Genomic DNA, 21906 nt, shown 5'->3' on the forward strand with positions numbered 1-21906 from the left:
AGGTAGCGGAAGAGGTTCTAGTGTAGTCAAGACCCCAGGGATGGAACTGCAGCTTAACAGGTAGCGTCTGGCTTTCCTCCTAACAGTGTTAATGCTGCACACATGGGGGGGAGCTGCCTCGAGTGGCTGGAACAGGGCCGGGACTAGGGGCTGGTGAGCTAGGTTCTATTCCCAGCACTGCCTTAGTTTCTCCATGTGTGAAGCTAATCCTCCACCATTGTAAAGCCTCATAGAGGCACGGAGCAGGACTCTTCCCTGGGCTGTGTTGAGTGGTGCCCCTCTGCTCCTGGCAACAGGCTGGTGTGCTCCCTGCCTAGAAGTCTCATTAGGAGTGGGGCTTTGATGGACCCTGACAGGGGAACAGTAGCTATTTCCTTGGCAGGCTCCAGCCGCAGTCCTTTCACCAGAGCCTGCATGTCTGGGAAAAGCAAGGGGCTGCCCTCTCTTGTCAGGTGCTTAATGAGACTGTTAATGTTGAACTGACTGACCCCAGTGGTGTTTAAGCCCCTTCCCCTCTACCTCTGGTTTGTATTTAGAGGCCAGAGCCTGGCTGCCTAAAGCAAGACGCAACAGCTTTGGGCAGGGAGCCCAGAAGTAAACGGCTCTGTCAGGCTAATTTTCCTCTCAGACTTGCTGCTTTGCAACTGCATGGGTTTTGAGGCAACAGAGTTTTGGTTTTGTTTTGTTTTTTCCACTTGTGTCTGGCCTGCCAGGTGGGCAGGCTGAGAAACTCTGACTCCAACTCACACAAGCACAAATTTCAATCGCAGGATCAGACACAAAGGTGGAAAAGACCCTGTTGGAACGGATTCCTTCCCTGCTACATTCTTCTGGAAATCAGCATGATCAGTGGTTAAAGCAAGACTCAGGTTCTCCCCCCTTGCTCTGTGGCCTCAAGAAAGTTAATGAATCAATTTGGCCCTTAACACAAAAAATGGGTGAAAATATTCCTTTATTAACTGTTTGAGCTTTGAGATCCTTTGCTGAAAGGTGCCATCACAATGCAAATGTTGGCTATTGTAAAATGAAATCCAAGACACATTGCTGGAGTAAGATGTGCCCTGAGCGCTAGGACATTGTAGTTATCTTTGCTCAACAGCACTCTGTATGTGGTCAGTTTCATGGTTTCCCTCCCTTGTGTAGTCAAGGGGGCCAACTCACACACCTGATCAACTTTCCTCATGTAAGCATTTGTAGGAGCAAGGTGGGAATCAGTTTCCTCTGCTCACACCAACAGGAAGAAAGTTTGGAAAAACCTTGTAAAACAATTAACATTTTCAGGGTGTCTCAGCACCATGTGCAACCTCTAAAAATACTTTGAATTGACTAGATATCACATGAGTGGTGTCCATTTTGAGTAAACCCCAAGAAGTATTAGCCCAGGGGAGAGTAAAATTTACAACGCAAAACTAAAAATCCTATTTAAAACAAATATCCTGAGGTATTTAAAACAATTTAAAATTAGCTGCCTTATCGCCCGGGCTGCCTTCCTTTTTGCAATTCAGCTTGGAGTGAAGCTGGACTGCTCAGGGTCACATACTAGCAGCAAGACTGTTTCTAGTCCTGTAAAAGGTTTAAATCCTGCAAAGAAACCCATGTCTTCTCAGGAAAACACTTATTTATAGTATATAAAATCCCCACTTTCCTAAATGGGAAGAGGGGCTATTCCAATGGATGTACTAAGAACACTTGCAGATCATCTCACACATTCATTTGCTTTAAAGGCCCTATTCTGCCCTAAGTTTTGATAAATTCTACAGAGAACTGGCTAAAAAATATTAGGGCAGGAACCACTTTGGCCCATAGGTATAAATCCATAATAGGAGCTACAGGAAATGTTTTAGGGCCCTTCCTGGGGGTTGTAGTCACTACTAGAGACTGAAGCTGATTTTCCTTACCCAGACTTTAATATGGGAACTTAATCACATCTTTAAAAAACTAGTTTGTGTTCCTAGTGATGTGCGCTTTGCTGAGGAAAAACAGCTATCTGTTTCACTTTTGTTTATAGCACATTTCCTTAGCGGAATGTTAATTAAACCCATCCACTTATACTATTTTCAGGGGGATTTAAGTTTAGTGAAAGCATTTCTAGTACCGGTTTGACTTTTGAAATGTAGAGTTTTGGCCCATAGGTTACAGACCCTTTAATGAACAGCTATTTATTCTCTCATAACCAGGGGGAAATTGCTGTAGTATGGTCATTTTTGAAATGCACTTTATTTTCATAAGTAATTTGGGGGATTTAGAAACAGGATGAGCATGAGCTTTCACGGGAGGCTGGGCTCCAAAGTACTTGTGAAAACGTTAACCTGTGTCTAATGTGCAGGATGCTTGAGTCTGCTTCCAGCTTTGGCAGCCCTGTTTCCTCAGCTGTAAACCAGGGGTAGCTCTTGTCACAGACCTGTCTGTAAGGCGCTGTAGGATCCTGGGACTAGAGAGAGAGGTAAGTAGAAGTACAGTGAGTGGGGGAGCAGTAGGGGGCTTTTAGCAGGCCCAAGCCTCTCCTCTCTCTGTAAGAAGTGGAATTTTTACTCACAAAAGCTTATGCTCAAATAAATCTGTTAGTCTTTAAGGTGCCACCGGACTCCTTATTGTTTTTGTGGATACAGACTAACACGGCTGCCCCCTGATACTTGTAAGAATAACAGACCCCTAAGCCTGGGAGGAGATGCCACTGCCACCAGGATTGCCTCAGAGCACCTCCTCCTACTTGCAAAGCTTCTGGCACAGGAGCAGCTCATCTTTAGGGGAAATACAGCGGAACGGGCTGAGGCTCAGAGAGGAGTAAAGGGGCTCTAGGCCCTCAGCTCAGATCTTTGAATGATGGGCTGCAGATTAAGGTACTGAGCTGGGCCTCAGGAAGTTGGGTTCAATTTCCAGGTCTGCTACAGCTTCCCTAGACTTTGGCCAAGTCACTTCATCCTCTAAAGCAGGAACAATTACTTCCTTTCTCTCACTGTTTATCGTGGAAGTTCTTTGGGGCAGGGTCTATCAAAAAGGCCAGACTTTCAGATGACAAGATAGAATAATAGCTCCATTAATATCATAGACTATCAGGGTTGGAAGGGACCTCAGGAGGTCATCTAGTCTAACCCCCTGCTCAAAGCAGGACCAGTCCCCAATTTTTGCCCCAGATCCCTAAATGACCCCCTCAAGGATTGAACTCACAACCTTGGGTTTAGCAGGCCAATGCTCAAACCACTGAGCTATCCCTCCCACAAAGTAACATCAGGATCTGGCCCAGACAGGTGCTGGCTGAGGCAGATCCAACTCCCCCAGCATCTGCCTCGAGAGAACTGGGCAGGGTGAGTGGAGGGTGTAACCCCCTGGGTGGGTTTGGCACCTGGAGAACACCCTCACTGCTCAGGTTATTAATCATTAGTTCTGCCTCAAGAAAGGTCTGGAAAGGCAGCAAATGTGCAAAGAGGCACACTGCCTGCAAATGATTGAGCTTGGATTTGTCTCAAGCCTCTGCCCGACAACCACCCCATGGCGCTGTGCCAGAAGTTAACACCACAAATAAACCAAAAGGGGGAGGGGGAAGTTAGGTGCTTTGGAAAATTCTACTCACTAGCTCCTTACCTAACTCCCCTTGACTTTGAGAGACACTCCTTAGTACTTGTCACTTGACAATGGGAGGGAGGTGATGTTGAAATATTTATCCCCTGCAGACAAGGGAATGAGGCTGTATCTCAGGATAAACTGCCATCCCTTTCTCTCGGGCTACTTTCATTTTTCTTCTTATTCCCTTTCCCAGCTCCTGGCTCAGGTTAGTCCCTTAAGGGAGTGAGAGAGCGTTATTTGCAAGGTATCAGGTGGATTGTGTCATAACCAAGGATACAACCTATCACTCACTAACTGCTGGTTTCAGAGCAGCAGCCATGTTAGTCTGTATCCACTAGCTGCTGTGTCTGCTGAGGACTGAAGGGTTCTTGTGATATAACAACCCCGCTGCCTTGACTAATGTGATATTTTAAGTATTCATGGATGTTCCTAGCTGTATTTTAGGCTGCCTAACAGGAAGCAGGACTCCTGGGTTCTACTGGAGCTACTCAAGCCTAGGCCTGTACTTTTCCCTCTCTGGTTTAACCAGAGGTTTACAGGTCAGATGGAGAAACAGAACAGTTTGTTAAAATGGTCCACCCCAGGATTGCAGCGTTAGCATCATGAGGACCTTCCCTTTGGCAGGCTGCTTTGCTGCCTGCAAGCTTCAGTCCAGCAGTAACCAGGCTGCCCACTCCCTGTAACATAATACTCACGTACCCACCGCTTCTTGTTTAAGCTTCCATCAGGACTTTGTTTTTGACACACACCTGGCAAGAACGTCTCTCCTATTCCCCTTCTGTGCAGCTGGCTCTTGTATCAAGAAGCTTTCCAGAGAATTACTGCAGCAGGAGGAAGACCAAGCATTGCCATCACATGCAACTCAAGGCACCCATGCAAACTGAAGTCACATTCTAAATTGCCTTACTACTGCTGAATGGGGGGGGGGGGAATATTGTGGTTCCATTCACAATATATGCACTCTCACTCCTAGGGCGGGAAGGAGGTAAGATTTTGGCATCTGGCAGGTGCAGGGGGAAGGGAAGCTTGTCTTAGTAGCTGCTTTTCAATGGGGAGGGTATGGAGATATGAAAGTAGCTGCTGTTTTCCATGGAGCATCCCTGCTTCAACCCCCTCCCTTTCATGCTGGTTTTTCTTAGTCTATCCCTGAAAAGACCCACCCTCTGCAACCACCACTCAGACTCCAGGGGAAGGTTAAGGGCTTATTGATACCAATTAGTTGATCAAGTGTGAAACCTTTTAACCCACTAACACAAAGTCAGTTGCTCAGAAGTAGCTCTACTCCATGGATGTCAGAATCCAATTCACTCCCATCAGGAACTCTGGAGAAAGCCTTAAACCAGGAGCGTCTCCCTGCTGGAGGGTACAGCAGTGTACTTAAATCAGATATGCAGCACCCTTGAAACAGAGGCTATTTTATCTTAAGAGTCTGACCCGACAGTGAGGGAAGCACAAACTCAGAGATCTTTAAACAAGAGGGCTGGAGCCAGAAAGAGAAAGGAGAGCCTCTTGACTGGAGACCGTAAAGACGCCCTCTTAAGGCTTTCCTTTTTTTTTTAAAGTAGGAATAAGAATTAAGCCAGTACCAGACACATGCAATGGTTGGACCAGTTAGTGCTCAAGAGGTGAACCCAGTTTACCCCCAGAATGTCTCTAATCCAGGAGAGGGCGCAATCGGTGCAGACAGGGCAGTTATTTTATACAAGCAACTGCCAGGTAGGATCATTAATATTTTAGCTTCCCTTCTGCTCAGTAATAATAATTTAAAAAAAGACTCCATGAAACAAATGCACATACAGCGAATAAGCCATTTTATTTTTGTCCTGTGCGCTCACAATCTCTCCTCTCTCCCTGACAGGTCACAGATCATTAAAATAAAGGTTCTAAGAGGAAAATAATTTAAAACATACACTCAGGGCTCCATTCCAACCTCCCTGCACCCGGCCACATCTCCACTACTTGTGCTTCATCTCATGCATATAAGAAAGTAAAGCCATTGAATCACAGAAGTTAAAGATGGAAGAGACCTGTTTGGTCCTAGCAAGTCCATCTCCTGCTGTTCAGCATGAGATCATGGCACAGTGAATATACTAACCAAGTGCCCTAGAGTTCTCATCGTGATGCACTCTGACAAGATGCAGCTGCTTTTAAAATAGCCTGGAATACACATTTTAGACAGATGTCTTCTTTTGCAGTACTAGAATATGAAAGTAGACTTCTCCAGGCTGTCCACAGCAGACCTTTGCTCTCACTTTTCATTGCAAGGTTACTTTCACTGCAGATACTGCCTCCCTCCCCAAGTCCTCCACAGGATGCACACTCTCCATTCAGTGCTATGCCCTCACACCATATGACATGCACAGGACGGGCTAGGAAAGCCATTTTGCTTTTCAGTTGCTGGTAAAGTCAGTACACGCCCAGCTGTGCTATATTGTAAATACAGCTTCTAGGATTGTCTCAGTCTTACAGACCAAGACCAGCAGCGATCAAGGCACTACCCCCACCCCCCTTCTTAAAACAAAGGAAGTCAGACCAACACCTAGGGACAGAAGAGACTCCTATAATGTGATCACACACGGGTACACTGAGTCTTTATGGCAAAGAGAACACTGAGCAGCTTTGAACATTGGGGCTTCCCTCTTTTACTCAACACAAGCGCTCCAGAGCTTATTGGGAAAACAGGGCTGAAGCCCTAAAAAACAAAGCATGGTGGAGAAACAGGAATCCTAACAGATGTCTATTTCTAATAAGTGACGAGCCCACTTCATGGGGTAGGAACCCTTTGCTCCCCCTATTGTGCTCTATACCAACCAGAATTGCTACACCCCAACCCCACATACCTCTCCTTTCAGGCCATCCAGCAGCCAGTTCCCCAAGCTTCTGCAGCTGGAAAGGAACTGGTTGCAGACACGCTTTAGATTCAAGTCCACCCACCCCTTTCCACCCTGGTTCCTCAGCCAGTCAGTGGGAGAAGACAGTGTTTGCATGCAGGCTACTGCTTGCCATCATCTAACGCCATGGTGTTGGCTCATTGGCAGTGACATGCTCCGAGTTTTGTGGGGGATAAATCATCACATTGGTTCTATTAACCCTTTCCAGATCCACCAACCCCAAAGCTGTAGCGCACATGAGGATTAACAGCTCTAGAGATGGTAAAATAAGAGCTCTCCCACTTCTCCTAGCCCCATCTAAGGTTCCTCAGAATGGAAAGAGTTAATGAAAAACACACCACTTTGTGTTTCCATGCGTGCACTGGTCTGATCTAGGAAGGGAAATTGGTTAATCTGGAATTAAGTCAGGTTTTATCACACACCAATGTCAAAACTGGTTCAGAAAAAAAAAACAAAAACAAAAACTACCTGAAGTCATAGAACTTTGGAAGTTCAGAAAAATGTCTCTCCTACAACTTTAAGTTCATTTGCTTAAATCTTTTTTAAAGCCAGTTCCTAAACAGTAGTTTCTCCATCTTCTGCAGATTCTCACCACCAAGGATGCCAGCTTATTCCCCATACTCAAAGGATTCCAGGTTGTAGAGGGAGCTGGGCTTGCCCAGTTCACTGTCTGTTCCTCCCCGGTCACTCCCTGACGGGAGCCATCAGAAATTCAAAGTGCAGGTCCTGCACCCTCCACGTGCAGCAGTCTCTTCCTGTACACTGACCGGCAGCAGTCATGTTTGAGAAGATATATTGGATAAGAAGGCATGAAAGTTCCTCTAGTACTTCCAGGCTCAGCCCTTCTCCAGTTTCTAACTTTAGTGAGCTCCCTCCTCCTCCCTCTGGCTCACTTCCTCCTGTCTTTCTGTTTCCTCTCCTTCCGCCTGGCCTGTTGGTCTGCCAAGGCGCGAGGTATCAAGATAACACTGCCATCACTGGCATACTGTAGGGAGTATTGATTTGGAGAGTAGGGCTGGCCATTCTCGTCACGCAGGTGCCCAAACACTTCCTGGTACAGGTTTTGCACCTTCTGTTTCATCTGGCGAATGGACTTGAGAAATTCCACCTTCTCCCTGAGCAGTTTGGACTTGTCCCTCTGCAAGTCTCCCACATCCCGTTCTAAGTTCAGGATGGTGTCCAGTTTCCTCTTTCGGCAGTTTTGGGCAGCCATCTTATTCTTGCCCCTCCGCCTGATATCCCGGATCAAGCTCAGCTGTGCCTCACTGAGCTGGTACTTGGAGAGAAGTTCATTGAACTCCTCCACTGGCAGGTTTATAATCTTGTCATTGGTGAAAGGGATCTTCATGGCTCTAGCTCGGTGCTCGTCCCGGCTCATCTGCTTATCCAGGAAGTCAGATTGCTTCTCCTTGCTCTCAGGTGCCATGTTGTAAGTGTGGTTGTGACCAACATGCTCCAAGTAAGGCAAGTAGCGTAGCTCGGATGGGTCTTGATAGCTCATGCGGCAGAACTTGCTGTACTCCGGTTGGTATCCAACTGCCCCTTCCGTTTCTTCGAAGTCCACATTTTCAGAGTCTGAGCTGTAGCCTACAGCTCCTTCCTCAGAAAAAGAGGAAGAAGAAGAAGAGGAGGAGGAGGAGGAGGAGGAAGAAGAGGAGGCTTCTGAGCTACTGAAAGAAGCAGGACTATGGCTAGAGTCCAAAGAAAGCCCTGAGTCAGAATCAAACTCTTCTTCAAGCTGAGAGGCTTGCACTGGGTTGAAACCTTCTTCAATAGCCAAGTCCATCAAACTGATCTCATCAAGCATGGCTTCATCTAGAAGACCCCCTAATGGATCTGGTAGTTCAGGGCCAGTTGTCTCATTGACTGTGCTATTCACCTGCGGAGGGAAGAAGATGCCACTCAAGTTGGTAGATCCAAAGGTGGTGTTGAGGCCCGTGGAGTTGTCAGGAGCCAGCTGGAGCAGGGCTGAGCTGCTAGCCATGGAGGGGCTCTCAATCTCTGAGCTGAAGAGGGAGGAGAGGTCCTGTGTGCAGCTACCCAGAGATGCCTGATGCAGGCTGACATTCTGATTGATGGGAGTGTTTGGAGCTAGACTGTAGTTAGCAGTCAGCAGGTCTCCATTTGTGCCATTATACAGGATTTCAGCAGTTGTGTTGTTCACTTCCATAGCCTGAAAGAGATTAGAAGCAGTTCAGCAAATGATCCAGCCTTGGGCACGATCCTTCTCCCCCATTTTCTATATGCATTACAACCACCACCAGAGGCTAAAAATAGAAGAGAGAGGAGCCTGCAGAGATCATGGGGTGAGTTAGTTCCAGCAGCACTCATGAGGTCTGGAGGATCTGGAAGATTTAAGACTCATGTTGCCAACAGTAAGAAATTCCCCTCCCTCTATGTTCCCTCTCCCCACCCCAAAGACACAGGCAGTTTTGATCTCAGCTGCTTAGAACAGCCATCAAACCACTAAAATGAACAGAAGCAGCTTGAGATGGGAAGGGCACACACCAGGTAGCGCCCTCACCTAAACATTCAGCATGTTGACATATACTTCAGCTAGCCCAAAGGGGATGAGATACCACATCCTGGGGGCATATGTATCAAGCATTTCCAATAGCAATCCTGCTCTGCACTTACACATAGCTCAGGAATGCCCACAATCCCCCCCCACACACCCCTCTCCATCAATCCTGCTTCGGATACCCACTGGAGAGAGAAAAGGGAGCAATAGGGATCCAGACAAGTAACCACCATAAAGCGATTAGCAAGAACTAACCTGCATTTCCATTATAGACATAAGGTCCTGCCACTGCTGCTCCAGATCGAATGGGGACTCTGTCTCCGTCAGAAGAGGAGACAGGAGGCCGCTCTGGATAACAGAGGACTCGCTTTCACTAGGCACAGCTTCGTTTAGGTGGGTGGCATCCGCAGCTGGAAACTAAATACAAAGCAGTGTTCGTCCACATCTGGTCTGCCAAGGAGAGGCAGGTCAGCAAAGCCCTGAATGCCTTTCAGGCTCCACAAAAAGGAACTGCTTTTGTTTTATTCAGACTGAGAACTAGCTGCTGTTATTCCCCTACAGTTCACTGCGGACTAATTAGAAACAAAGTCAGAAGCCCTTAATTAATTGTGACCATCTTCCCCACTGGCTGCTTCACAGGAGCTGTGCCTGGAGCCTCCTTAGACAGATTAACCCAATTTACTGCCTGTTTAGTGGTCTCTGATATTTGTCTTAAATGGGAGGCAAAAGGCATCAAACCCCAAAGCACCAACAAAAAAAGGCTCTGGATCTGTCACACTTAGAAATGAGTCATGGAGAAATGGTGTTAGATGGGGTGGGATCTGAGTTACTACAGAGAATTCTTTCCTCGGTATCTGGCTGGTGAATCTTGCCCACATGCTCAGGGTTCAGCTGATCGCCATATTTGGGGTCAGGAAAGAATTTTCCTCCAGGGCAGATTGGAAAAGGCCCAGGGGTTTTTTTGCCTTCCTCTGTAGCATGGGTCACTTGCTGGAGGATTCTCTGCACCTTGAAGTCTTTAAACCATGATTTGAGGACTTCAATAGCTCAGACATAGGTGAGAGGTTTATTGCAGGAGTGGGTGGGTGAGATTCTGTGGCTTGAATTGTGTAGGAGGTCAGACTAGATAATCATAATGGTTCCTTCTGACCTTAATGTCTATGAGTCTATAAGAATGCACAAGCTCACCTCAGAGTTCTCCCCAAAGGGGAAGGTGGCTTCCAGCAACCTAAGGCACTCCTCCAGCGACAGGGCCGTCTGATCCGCCACGCCAGGCACCTGGGACAATGAATCATTTCAGCACAGTTTACTGAAGGGTAAGGACCTCCCTAAAGGGTAGGACACAAGTTTCTGAACCAAGGGCATCAGAGACTCAATGGCTTAGTATGTTCTTCATAGAGCCCAAATATCCAGAGTCCCCCATGCTTTTGATCAAGTTGCAATCACTATCCTGCTAGTCAAGGAGAACCTGCCATGACTTTCTGAAGCTAGTCAATACTGCTCCTAAATGGGCCAGGGGTCAAATGAACTCGTGTTCGGGTTAGTTTCACACTGACTTTTCTGCATTAGCTTCGCTGACCCATGCTGCAGATAGAGATTCAGCTTCAAACTTCCCATAGCCTAGTGAGGATTTCGCTCAGTGCCTAATCTCTCTCTCCCGCCTTGTGCCTCATTCACGACTTCTGCAAAGAACCCAAAAGCCGAACAGGAGCCAATGACTCCCACTCCCTAACCGCTCACTGGAATAAAGCTTTGTCAACACTCAAAGAGACTCTGGCCTTGTCTTGCTCTGTGTTAGTGACCCTGGATCCTCCTGCCTATTTCCTGGCAGCAGATAATCAAGGTGCCAACAGCTTCCTGGTTATTTCCCCTAGTTCACCTCTGTATTTGGTTCTCTCTAGCCTGGGAGAGACTGTTCTCCAGCATCGCAGCCTGTCATCCAGATGGGTCAGGTGTTCTTCATGCCCTTTCTTACTTTAACAGCCATTACCATCAGCCAGAGGGGAGGAAGAGTGTCCCCTCTAAAAATCACTCAGTGCCACTGCTAACAACAGCTAGCTGATGGTTCCCTCTCCTCCCCTGCTGGGTGGCAGACACAAAAATCCCAGAACACAGCAATACACCCTGGAATGAGGGGTGAGCCCTACTCAGGGGGGCTGTTACCTGTGCAGGGAAACTCTCCCCCGTCTCTCCATCAACTAGCAGGTTTCTATCCAAGGTCTCGTTCCCTCCGCTCCTCCAGCTGTCCGCATGCTCCCTCCCATCACTCAGTTCTTTGTCCACTTCGCTCTCCTTCTGGCGATGGCTGTAGTCAAAAATCTCTCGCCCAGCGCCGAGATCAATATCCTGTCTCCACAGGATGTCAATCAAATCGATGTCCTGAAAGACACACAAGTTTTCCTTCAGCACTTGGCACCCCACCACAGAGGGAAGACCCTCTTCTCCCCTTGCCTCCCACCCTCCGTTCCTGCAGCACGTCAACCTCCCCAGACAAGCACCCCTTCCACCCTACAACACAATGTCCTCATTCCACCCAGCTTCAGAGCCACCCTTCCTGTGCTACATTGCATCCCCCACACCAACACTCCCACCCACTACACCACCTTCCTTGGGCACAGTGCCCTGTCCCCACCCATCCATTAGTACTGGACGCAGTTCCAACCTTCCACGATGGTTTCTTTCACATACCACCCCACCCCCACCATCCCCATCGGGGACTCCAGACACCAGTCCTTCACCCCTGCCTTGCGCAGAGGCCAGCTGCTGTGCCTCCTTTGCACAAAAGCCCATGGTCATTTTGCCCTGCTAGGTCTCTAACAGCAGCTGTACAAAGGAGCCAGGCTGGAGAAAGAACAGAACTCCATTGGAAAGCGACTTTAGCGGTCTCCTCCCTGCTCTCCATGCTACGCTGGGGCCTCCTCCCATCTCAGGGAAAAAAAGGAGTCTGCAGCTTTAACTCCTCTGGGCTGCACGATGCCGGCTGGATGGCGAGGGCCAATTGTCATGCAGGGTTGCTGCTCCATAGAGGAGCTTGCATCAGCCTGTGGTGCCATTCTCAACATTTGCATAAAGGGGTGGAGTGCGTTGGAGAGGAAAAACCCTGCATTCCCAGCCACCTGATGCAACTTGAGATCCTTGCCGCCGGCCTGCTGCCTGCTCACCACTCCTCTACAGAGGGCTGAGATGCCAGCCGTGCCCAGCCCTTCACCTACAATGAGAGACAGCGCAGCCTTCCAACTGAAAGCACCCCCCACCCTGCCGGAACTTTAACCCCATTCTGAGAACTGTCATCTTCCCTCCCTGTACAACCCCAGGGTCCCCATGCAGAGTCCGTGACCCTGAGCGTGACGGGAAATGCCTGCTACCACCCTCCTGCTCCCTTGCATCAACATGTTCAAGAACCCAAATGCCTCATCCCTAACCACATATCATGAATCTGCAAACACTTGTGTCTCTTCACAGCCACCACCACCCGCTAGCCCCTCCCTCTAATGCAAGCCTAACCCAGGGCACACCCCACCCCCCTGTGCTGGCTCAAACCTCAGGGGCTTTTAATATGACCAGGAGCCAAGGCCCTACCCTAGAATTACCACCTAAGCCTGGGAAGTACAGATTCCTCCCCACCCTGCATCCCACATCACAGCACAGATGGTTTATTTTACTGAAAAATTATGGCAGTCGACTTCAATTTATCAATGAGCCCTTAGCACCCCTCCCCCCACCTCAAAGCAAGGAGACAGGACATCTCTGCTTCCTTAAAAAGCTTCTCCCCGCTCTTGTTAAAAAGGCTCCCCAACAGCTGCCATCACATTTGGGACTTGCAGAAACTGACAAGAGGAATCCACAATAGCCTCCGGCCCGGACTCCAAGAAACAACCAGAGCCCCCTAGACATCAGCCTCTTGTGAGGTCAATGTCACCCTACACACTGTCTAAAGTATTTAAGCTCTACACTCCACAGTATCCCAAATGCTACCGTGAAACCATCCCCTGACCATTCACTATCACACCCTCCCCAAAGACCAGTCCCCCCAGGCCCAAATGTCACTCAGCAAGGACCCTTTCTCTGACTACCCCAGCTATCTTGTGCTCTGATCATATATCTGTCTCCTTGAGACAGACTTCCTAGGTCTCTCCCCACCGTCTCTGCCTCGCCTGGAGCAGCACACTATGCTGGGACAATAAAAGGGTTAAGGTAAGGGATACCTTTTTCATGTCCCCAGCTGCTGCTCATGGAGCTGTCCCGGCAGATCATGGTCTATGTGGGGCGCATTCCAGGCAGGCAGAGCTGTGAGACCCGGGCACGGTGCCGCACAGACATCTCCGAGTTCAGTAACGGAGCTTTTTTTGGCAGGCCGGACCCCGGGTTGTTTGGAAGCCCCCCTAACAGCATGTGATCCACAGGTGCTGCGTGCCAGCCAACCCTCCGCCCCCTCCTCCTTCCCTGAGCCACAGCTCCAATAATGGGCCCCGCTTGTTGCTTAGGCAGGAGTGAGACCGAATCCCCACCCCCTGCTCATGGCCGAGGCTGCAGCGAGATGGAATCCCCACCCCATGCTCAGCGCTCAGGCTGCAGCGAGACTCGATTTCCCCCCCCCCCACCCCCTGTTACCTAGGCTGCAGCGAGAGCCAATCCCCTCCCCCAGGTCACCGCGGAGGATGCGGAGGGAGCCAGTCTCCTCCCTCCGCTTGTTACCTAGGCTGCGGCAGAGCCAATCCCATGCCCCGGGTCACTGGTGAGGATGCGGAGGGAGCCAGTCTCCTCCCCGCCCCTCCCGCCCGCGCTCGTCACCTAGGCTGCGGCGAGAGCCCGGCTCCTCCCCCCGCCCCTTGGGCTCAGCTGCTCGGGCCTGTGTCTCCTTGAGGAGACGCTCCCAAGCCAGGGCGCCCCACCCACCGCTGCCTGGGATGGTGCAGTGGGGTGGGGTGGGGTGGGGGGGAGGGGGGCAGCGAAGCGTCAGAGGGCTCTCTCTCCCCACCCCTCCCTCTCCAGGGACACTTACAGCGTGCTCCGGGCAGTGACACCCCACAGGAGGCCTGGCCTGGGCCGCCAGGAGCTTGGGCCGAATGGCACCTTTGCCAGGATTCCTTATATTCGCCCGGGAGGTTCCCAGCAGCTCAGCTCCCCTCTTTGTCACAGGCAAAGTCTCCCCCCAGTCCCGTCCTGGTTTATCCAGGCCGGAGAGGGGACCCAGCTTTGCTGTGGCAGGGCCCCATATCCTGCGAGACCAGAACCCACTAGGAAACAGGCACCTGGCCTCCCCTACCATAAGGGGGGGAAATAGGTCAGAACCAGAGACAGGGTGTCTGTGTCATCTGCACATGTGCAGTGATGTCACAGGGAGATTGGGGAGGATTTGCACATCATATTTACATGCTGGATGAGAGCACGAGCCTTGCCACTGAGTCAGTCATGGACCTGCACCCATCATTCCCACACCAGCAGGAGGGGAGGGAGTTAGAAATAGGAACTGTTATACCAGTCAGACCAGTAGTCTATCTAGTCCAGTGCACTATATCCCCAGTTGTGGCCAGTAACAGATTCTTCAGGAAGGTGCTTGAGTCCTCTCATTGTATAACTATGGAGTAAGCTGCCAAAAGAGACGTTTCTGCCTAACCCTTGGCAGTTAGCATTTGGCTTATGCTCTGAAGCAAGAGGTGTTTATCCTTTATATCAGTGGCTCTCACCCTTTCCAGACTACTGTAGCCTTTTCAGGAGTCTGATTTGTCTTGTATACCCCTAGTGTCACCTCACTTAAAAACTACTTGCTTACAAAATCAGACATAAAAATACGAAAGTGTCACAGCACACTGTTACTGAAAAATTGACTCATTTTTACCATAAAATTATAAAATAAATCCATTGAATATAAATATTGTACTTACATTTCAATGTATAGTATATAGAACAGTATAAACAAGTCATTGTGTGTATGAAATTTTAGTTTGTACTGACTTTGCTAGTGCTTTTTATGTAGCCTGTTGTAAAAAAATGAGGCCAAAAAATAGATGTGTTGATGTACCCCATGGAAGACCTCTGCATACCACCAAGGGTTCATGTACTCCTGATTGAGATCCACAGCTTTATAGCTTTTGGCCTAATAACTGTGGATGTTCTCATTTTCTATATAAAGGTCTAATCCTTTTTTCAATCCTGCTTAGTTTTGGCCTCACTGATATCTTGGGGCAGTGAGTTCCACAAGTTAATTATGTGTTGTGTAAACTGTTTTATCAGTTTTTAATTTGCTGCTGTTCAATTTCACTGACTATCCCCTTGTTCTTGCATTATGGGTAGGGCTGCAGATTTGTCACAGCATTTAATTAAAGAAAAAAAAATCACAGAGCAAGCAGTCATGGTAAATTTCATAAGAGTCACAGGTTCAGTGACTGCTCTGTAACCTTTGAGCAAAAATGCCCTGAAAAAAAGAGGGGGCACTGACCACGCACAGTAGAACCTTCCACACCAGCTCGTCCAGAGGGGGGAGAAAGGCTGGAGACAGAGCCTGCCCCGCACGGATCCCAGGGAAGGGCAGCTCCCGGAGTTGAGATGGAGCATACCCTGCACTCACCTCTGACCTAAGTTGCTCCTGCATCCCATGAGGCTGGGCCCAGCACCATGTTCTGGGTATTGCAACCTGGCATGCCAGGTCACAGCACTGTGTAGGTTTAACCTATCCCCCTCCATCATGACAAAGGGGCATCTTAGCTAAATCTGATTTGTGTTGCAACCTCACACTCCTGATCGTAATGCCCCGAGAAGGGAGCTGGGCCCAGCCCTGCGGGGTGAGTCATGGACACACACACACACACACAGGACGCCACAGATAACAGGAAAATCAGGCTATCCTTGACTTTTTTCCCTGCTGACACAAACCTGCAGCTTTAGTTATGGCAAAGAGGGAAAGGATAAACAAGAGTGCCCAGTTCACCTTCGCTATATTTATTTATTTATTCCCCCCCTCCCCCCGTCTCCTCTCTAAACTTAAGTCCTATCCTTTTCAATCTCTTTATGATATTCTGTACACGTTTCAAATCATTTTAGCTCCATGTCTGGATCCCTTCTGTTTCTGCTATGTCCCTTAGTTATCACAGCCCCACCCCCCGCTTTATGTACAGTCTGTCCTGGCTCCCCATGGAGCTTGATGGAAAAGTCTTGCACATCCAAAATGCTCATCTTGAAATATCCACTTACTGATCCTTATCTGACCCAAGTCATAACATCTTGATTGCAAGCTGAAGTCTGTAACCCCAGAGCTAACCCTCAGTACCTGCAGTCTCTGCCTTTCTCCTCTAAATACACCACTCCTTGGAGGCCTCTCAGAAGAACCAGCACTTAAAGTGGATGCAGTTTACAGTCTTGTGGCAAATTAGAACTCAGGACTGAGAGTTAGTAGACCTTAATTATATTTCCAGCTCCACCTCTGACTTGCTGTGTGACGATGGGCAACTCACTGAGCCTCTCTGCGCCCTTGTTTCACCATGTAAAATGACAATACTTGGTACGTATATTGGATTTTGCATCCATAGATCTCAAAGCACTTTAACAAAATGGATGGATGTCATTATCCCCATTTTACAAATGAGTAATTCATGAGTTACCTGTTTAATAAGGTTTTCCTCTTTGAAAGAGCTTTGACATCTACAGAAACACTTTGTAGTCAGTAAATACTATTTCAATATTTAAAAGGAAGTTCTATATAACCTTGGGCTATCCCTGTCTAACATTGCACCTCCCAGTCCAAGCAGACACCTAAATCCTCTCAACCGCCCCCCACTACCCCCCCCCCCAAAAAAAGAGCTCCCATTATCCCTCATCTCTAAGGTTAACAGAAACTGTATGTGCTCAGCTGGTCACTTTATCTGGTTGCTGTCCCTAGGAACTGACCATAAACAAGTCCATTCTATGCAGACAGCCAAGTGTAAGAAGATCTTCCCCAGGTTCTAATTCCCTGTTACCAGAGTACTGGTTGGAGAGGGGCTTTGTCATACTGGGATAATACCCAGCACCAGCAGTTTGTCACATGTTCCACTTGCTGGGTATTTTTATCCTCTTGTTGTGGAAACGTTATAGGGACATCGCAATCCACAGGGCCAGTCTTTCCAAAGATCAGCCAACAGGACAACAATTCCCTCCCCCATGCTGTGCTAGAGAAGAGGAAAAACCCCAGACAAGAGACACTGAGGACAAAAAAACCCCAAAACATTGCCCTTGGGATGCTAGAATAGCAAAACAACAAGAAAGAGCAAGCACTGGGATGCTCCTGACTATAACCCTCCCCAGGATACAGCAGCATTAGTATGTTTACAGAACAGGATAGTAAGTCAAATTCCAAGTCAGAACCATCCTCAAAGCTAATCAGAACAATGGAACAGAGTGTCTTGCACCATACCACAGGGTGAGCTCCAGCTCCAAGATACAATGCATTTCCCCCACAGCAAGATCTGGTCTGGACCATAAAATGTTGCCACCCTATTCAGATTGTAAGTGCCAGGAGAAGACCTGGGATATGCATCTCCCCTACTTCTGCAGCTGTCTGCCTAACACTATCCTCCTGTCTGCTTCCCACAGGATAACAGCAGGAGAGTCAAACCTCCAGCCAGTCTCAGGTGAATTCCAATTACAGTGTCTGCCAGGAACCGCACAGCACACACCTGACAGAAAAGCCCTCTACATTTACCAGCCACACGGTTCAAGGTTCCAGACAAAGAAAAATGATCATGTAGATAAATAATGCTGGGAATCAAGACTTCATGCTTTGTAGCCTCACATCAGCCGCAAGTACAGTCTTGTCCACCCCTTGGGGAACATAGGGAGGTACGAAATGCACGTTCACCAGGAGAGGAGGGATTGGGAGGCAGGATTTCCAGCACTGCATGCCATCAGTGCCAAAAATAAATTGGGGGTGGGAGGGGGGAGAGGGGAAAAAAAAAAATAAAATCAGGGAAGTGCCATGTCCCAAAGGAAGTCACAGCGCATCTTCTGGGTGCCGGTTTAAAGAAAAACTCTACAAGGTGTGAGCCAGACTTCTTAGTGAAAAATGGAAAAGATGGGAGGAGAAAACATGTACTTGAATATGTAGAACACAGAAAGGGTTAGCAATCCCCCCTCCCAAAAAACCAGCAATAATGGTAGTCCAGACAAGTACACTCTCCAGAAGCCTTGAATCTGGATCATCCAGGAGACTCATTTGCAGCAAATCCAGTTTGAGCTGGCCAGGTTTGCACCAGGGTCACTGCATCCTGCTTACGGAGAGCTTACAGTTGGAATGGTATTTAATGCACAATTTTAGTTTAAAAAAAAACAACACACAGCTGAGCAGGCATTAGGATACCACTGATACCACCAACCTACAGACTACACAAATCAGTAGTAGGATTCTTCCTACAACCCATACACTCTGCCTCCTCTCACTCCTCTAACTACCGCTTCCTACATACCACTCCCACTTTGTATTTATACAGTATTTGTCATCAAAAGATCTCCAGGTACATTATCCCCATTCTAAAGAGGGAAAACCCAAGCCACAGAGAAGGCTGATCTTGTGGTGAAGCCATAGGATGGGAGTGGAAGAGCTGAATTCCTTTCCCCACGCTACCACAGACTGTTTTGACCTTGGGCAAGTCACTTCAATCTGTGCCCCAGTTTCCCATTTGCAAAATGGGGGTAAGTATACACCTCTCTCACTGGACTGGTAAGAAGCTAGATTTGTGAATGCTTGTGTAAAGTGTTTTGAGATCCTCGGATGGAAGGTACCATAATTATTGGCTTGTCCAAGGTCACACAGAAAAGTAAGTAAGTAATAGAAATGAAAATAGAAAGTACTTCTTACTCTGAGTGCCCTGCTCTAAACACTAAGGAACATTGCCAGACTTAGCTCTCTTAGCCTTTGTTCCTTCCCCTAGCAGATACCTTTTCCAGTGGATAGGGGAAGGGTCTCATATTCAAGCAAGCTAAGCTCCATGCAGGCTTCCAGTGGCAAGATTATGCCATTCAGTAGATTATCAGATCTGAAGCAAGTTTCACCTTTTTCCTCTCCTGGAACACTTTCACATCAGAGACACATTTATGCTGTTTCCTACCTGTAGCTATACTGAAATCATGTGACAGAAGTTCAAGACAGCCTCAACAGCTGCCTGCAAAATTCCCCTGCTTCTGACTCCAAAGAGCTGCCTCTAAGCTTCATCACAGGAGATTAGGGATCAGGACAGTTAGGAAATCCCCTGCCTAGTCCCCACCATACATAATGGCTTGTCTGAGCTGCACAGTTTAGGAGAGAGGCTGTAGCATCCAAGCGAACATTCTCCACTGGAATCCATCACTAAAAGCAGTACAATACAGCCACAGGGAAGCGAAGTCTGAACATGCCTTGCCAAAGAAACCTAATGGAAAGAAAGAGTAGCAGCTGCTGGGAGGTCAAACACATGACTGTGTCATAGCAACTGAGAGAATACACTCAGATGGAAAAAAAGCCACTTTCTAATTCACCATCCTCCCCACTCTCTGCTGGCAACCAAGCTGTAAACATTATTTGGACAAACTCCAAAGTCAAGTAATCTACCACTCAGGTGACTCATAGGATGCAACTGTTACCCAATACTGGGAAAGAGAAGGTGCTATTGTATCATTCCCATAAATGTAAATCTGCACTCAAACTGAGTTACTGACTAGCCACCCAATTTCAGACCAAGACACAGCACACATCAAGAGAAAGTGCCCAGAACCACCCAACCTCAATATTAAGTTCCATGCCACGTGGCTCCCAAATTAAGGGACCCGATATTTAGAGGTGCTGAGTACACATGGCTCCCATTGACTTCAGCAGGAGCTGTGGAAGCTACGCAACACTCAAAGTTAAGCTCTAAACTACTCCTCTCCCACGGAAATCCTCAAACAGTTCCCTTTCTTGGGCATGTATCTTTCATAAAAGAAGGTGCTGCCTACCTCTTTGGTCAAGTCTCCATTCCCTGGAGAAGCCACTGCTCCAAGGTCTTCCAATTCTTCACCAAATCCTTGCTCAGGTCCACTCTCCCTCACGCCATTGTCAGGATTAGTCCCATCTTGCAGGCCACTGCTGTTCTCTAGGATGATGGCTGGGCTGGGCTGGGCACTGGACACAGAACCTTCAGGGTCTCTGTGCACCAACCAGGCATTTACTTCAGTGGTGGGCACCTGAAACCTGTCCAGGGCCCTCACCTGGTTGAGAAGCCTGCGTGCTGTGAAATAATAGTCCAGGTCTACACTTTTTGGATGGATGCCATATCCGTCCAAGGTGTTCCGTAGGTTGTGGAACTGGGTCTGGGTGTAAGCAGAGCTCTGGCCCAGAATGATTTCCCTCAGAGGGGGAAGCTGCGAGTTCAGGTAAGTATCCACGTCCACACGAACACCTATCAAGCTGAGTAGAATGGTGAATTGGATGAGTCCTTCAGTGAAATATTTCTTCAGAGAAAGCATTTCTGGAGGAGGAAAAAAAGCAAACATAGGTGGAAGGTTTAAAAACAAAACAAAAAAAAACACCAACCACAGCCAAGAACTAAGAGCTCAAAGTATCATAATTCATCAAGATTAAGAGTTTAAGGGAAAATTCAAAACTTCAGTTTTAGATTCTCTTGAACAATTAGGAATTTTTAAAAAAAAAAGTCATCAGGTTACTCAGATGAGCCAAATTAATGATCTAAATCTCCAGAGGAAAGAAATTATACCCCAGTAAACAACCTCCACTCTCCCCTCCTCTTCAGAGCTACATCTATTTGATAACAATCCACAAGGCTACATATAAACCCCACGTGACTTACTGTCTCAAAAGTCCACATGCAGTCACTTCCTCTAGCCTTCCTGATTCCCCACCCTGCTTCCAGAGCGGGGTGTATTCTCTGATAGCTGGCTGCTGCTTCTCCCCCTCCTCCTCCTCCTCCTCTTTTGAGAAACTGCCTGCAGGAAACTTCAAATTGAAGAGTCAAAGGTTTCCACCAAGGATGGGTTCAACGACTACTCCAGTCCTGGCCGTTTCATCAGAAGCTGAAATATAACCAGAGAACAAACACGGTAAGAGGCTGACGAGATATCACCCTATGCATTACATATTCAGTTACTATACTAGGAAGTATCAGTTTCACCACTGTTTTCAAGCCATGTACAAAATAAAATCTATTTCTCTCAAAAGGATGGTTTGCTGACAAAATAGCCACAAACACACATAAAACAAAGGTTATCTTTTGAATCAATATTGTCTGAGTTCCCACTCCCTGCTCTATTCTTAGGCTGGTGCGTCAGCTTCTACTCTCTGGAGCAGGAATTCAGCTCCGACTCCCTTTCACTCCAGTTTTCAGAGAGATTATAATAATCCAACAGGGGCTTTCTGTGGCAAATAAGCAACCGAGAACAACATTGCAACACACTAGGGCTTGGTACCTTCCTCTGCAGTCCTTTCTCCTCCGCCTGCCCATCACTCACAAGGGAACTTTAAAAACAAAAAACATGCTTATGATGCTTTTATTCCACAATGTGACCTTCCTGGGCAATTCACCACACAGCAAGAGTCCCAACTGAGGAGACTGCAACCCCCAATTTTGTAGCAAAATTTACCTCCACCATCTGTCCCTTCAAACACCTGTCCCAGTTCAGGGTATTTTGAGGCTGTCAAAGGATACACCCCTATATTCCTCCTTCACCCAGCGTCCCTGTTTTTTTTTTTTTTTTTTAATAGATTTCAAAGGTTGCTAGGTGTGGACTCATCATCACCTGAGGATTGTTAGTTGATAGATATCTGTTCTCAACTCCCAACATGGGCAAGAGTGGGAGGAATGTTTAAATTAGCCTCTAATCCCAAAATCTCAACTGTCCCTTCTGAAACCAAGTAACGCATCAGTGCAAAACAAGCACAATTTCAATTCTCCACCTCATCTGTTACAGGTAAACATATAATTAGGTTTG

General features: G+C 47.8%; 1 protein-coding gene across 7 annotated transcripts in view; it reads right to left on the minus strand.

The window, feature by feature from the left end:
- The window catches only part of NFE2L1 (NFE2 like bZIP transcription factor 1), a 34187-nt gene that overhangs the window by 10568 nt on the left and 1713 nt on the right, over positions 1-21906 (minus strand). For 2 of the 7 annotated variants that reach the window (XR_012156405.1, XR_012156410.1), the window contains exons 2-8: positions 20769-20991; positions 19918-20429; positions 11140-11355; positions 10165-10254; positions 9232-9393; positions 6924-8628; positions 936-4385 (exon numbers count right to left, since the gene is read on the minus strand). Coding sequence is in view for 1 of the 7 variants with exons in the window: in XM_073326132.1 (XP_073182233.1) it covers positions 7345-8628; positions 9232-9393; positions 10165-10254; positions 11140-11355; positions 19918-20427 (2262 nt within the window). In the remaining 6 variants the exon portion in view is untranslated. Of the gene's footprint in view, positions 1-935; positions 4386-5354; positions 8629-9231; positions 9394-10164; positions 10255-11139; positions 11356-19917; positions 20430-20768; positions 20992-21384; positions 21434-21906 lie in introns of those variants that run through there. The other 5 variants (XR_012156408.1, XR_012156406.1, XR_012156409.1 and 2 more) reach the window with 5 other exon arrangements.

The sequence above is a fragment of the Lepidochelys kempii genome, chromosome 27 (assembly GCF_965140265.1).
Source record: "Lepidochelys kempii isolate rLepKem1 chromosome 27, rLepKem1.hap2, whole genome shotgun sequence".
NCBI classification, from domain to species: Eukaryota; Metazoa; Chordata; order Testudines; family Cheloniidae; genus Lepidochelys; species Lepidochelys kempii.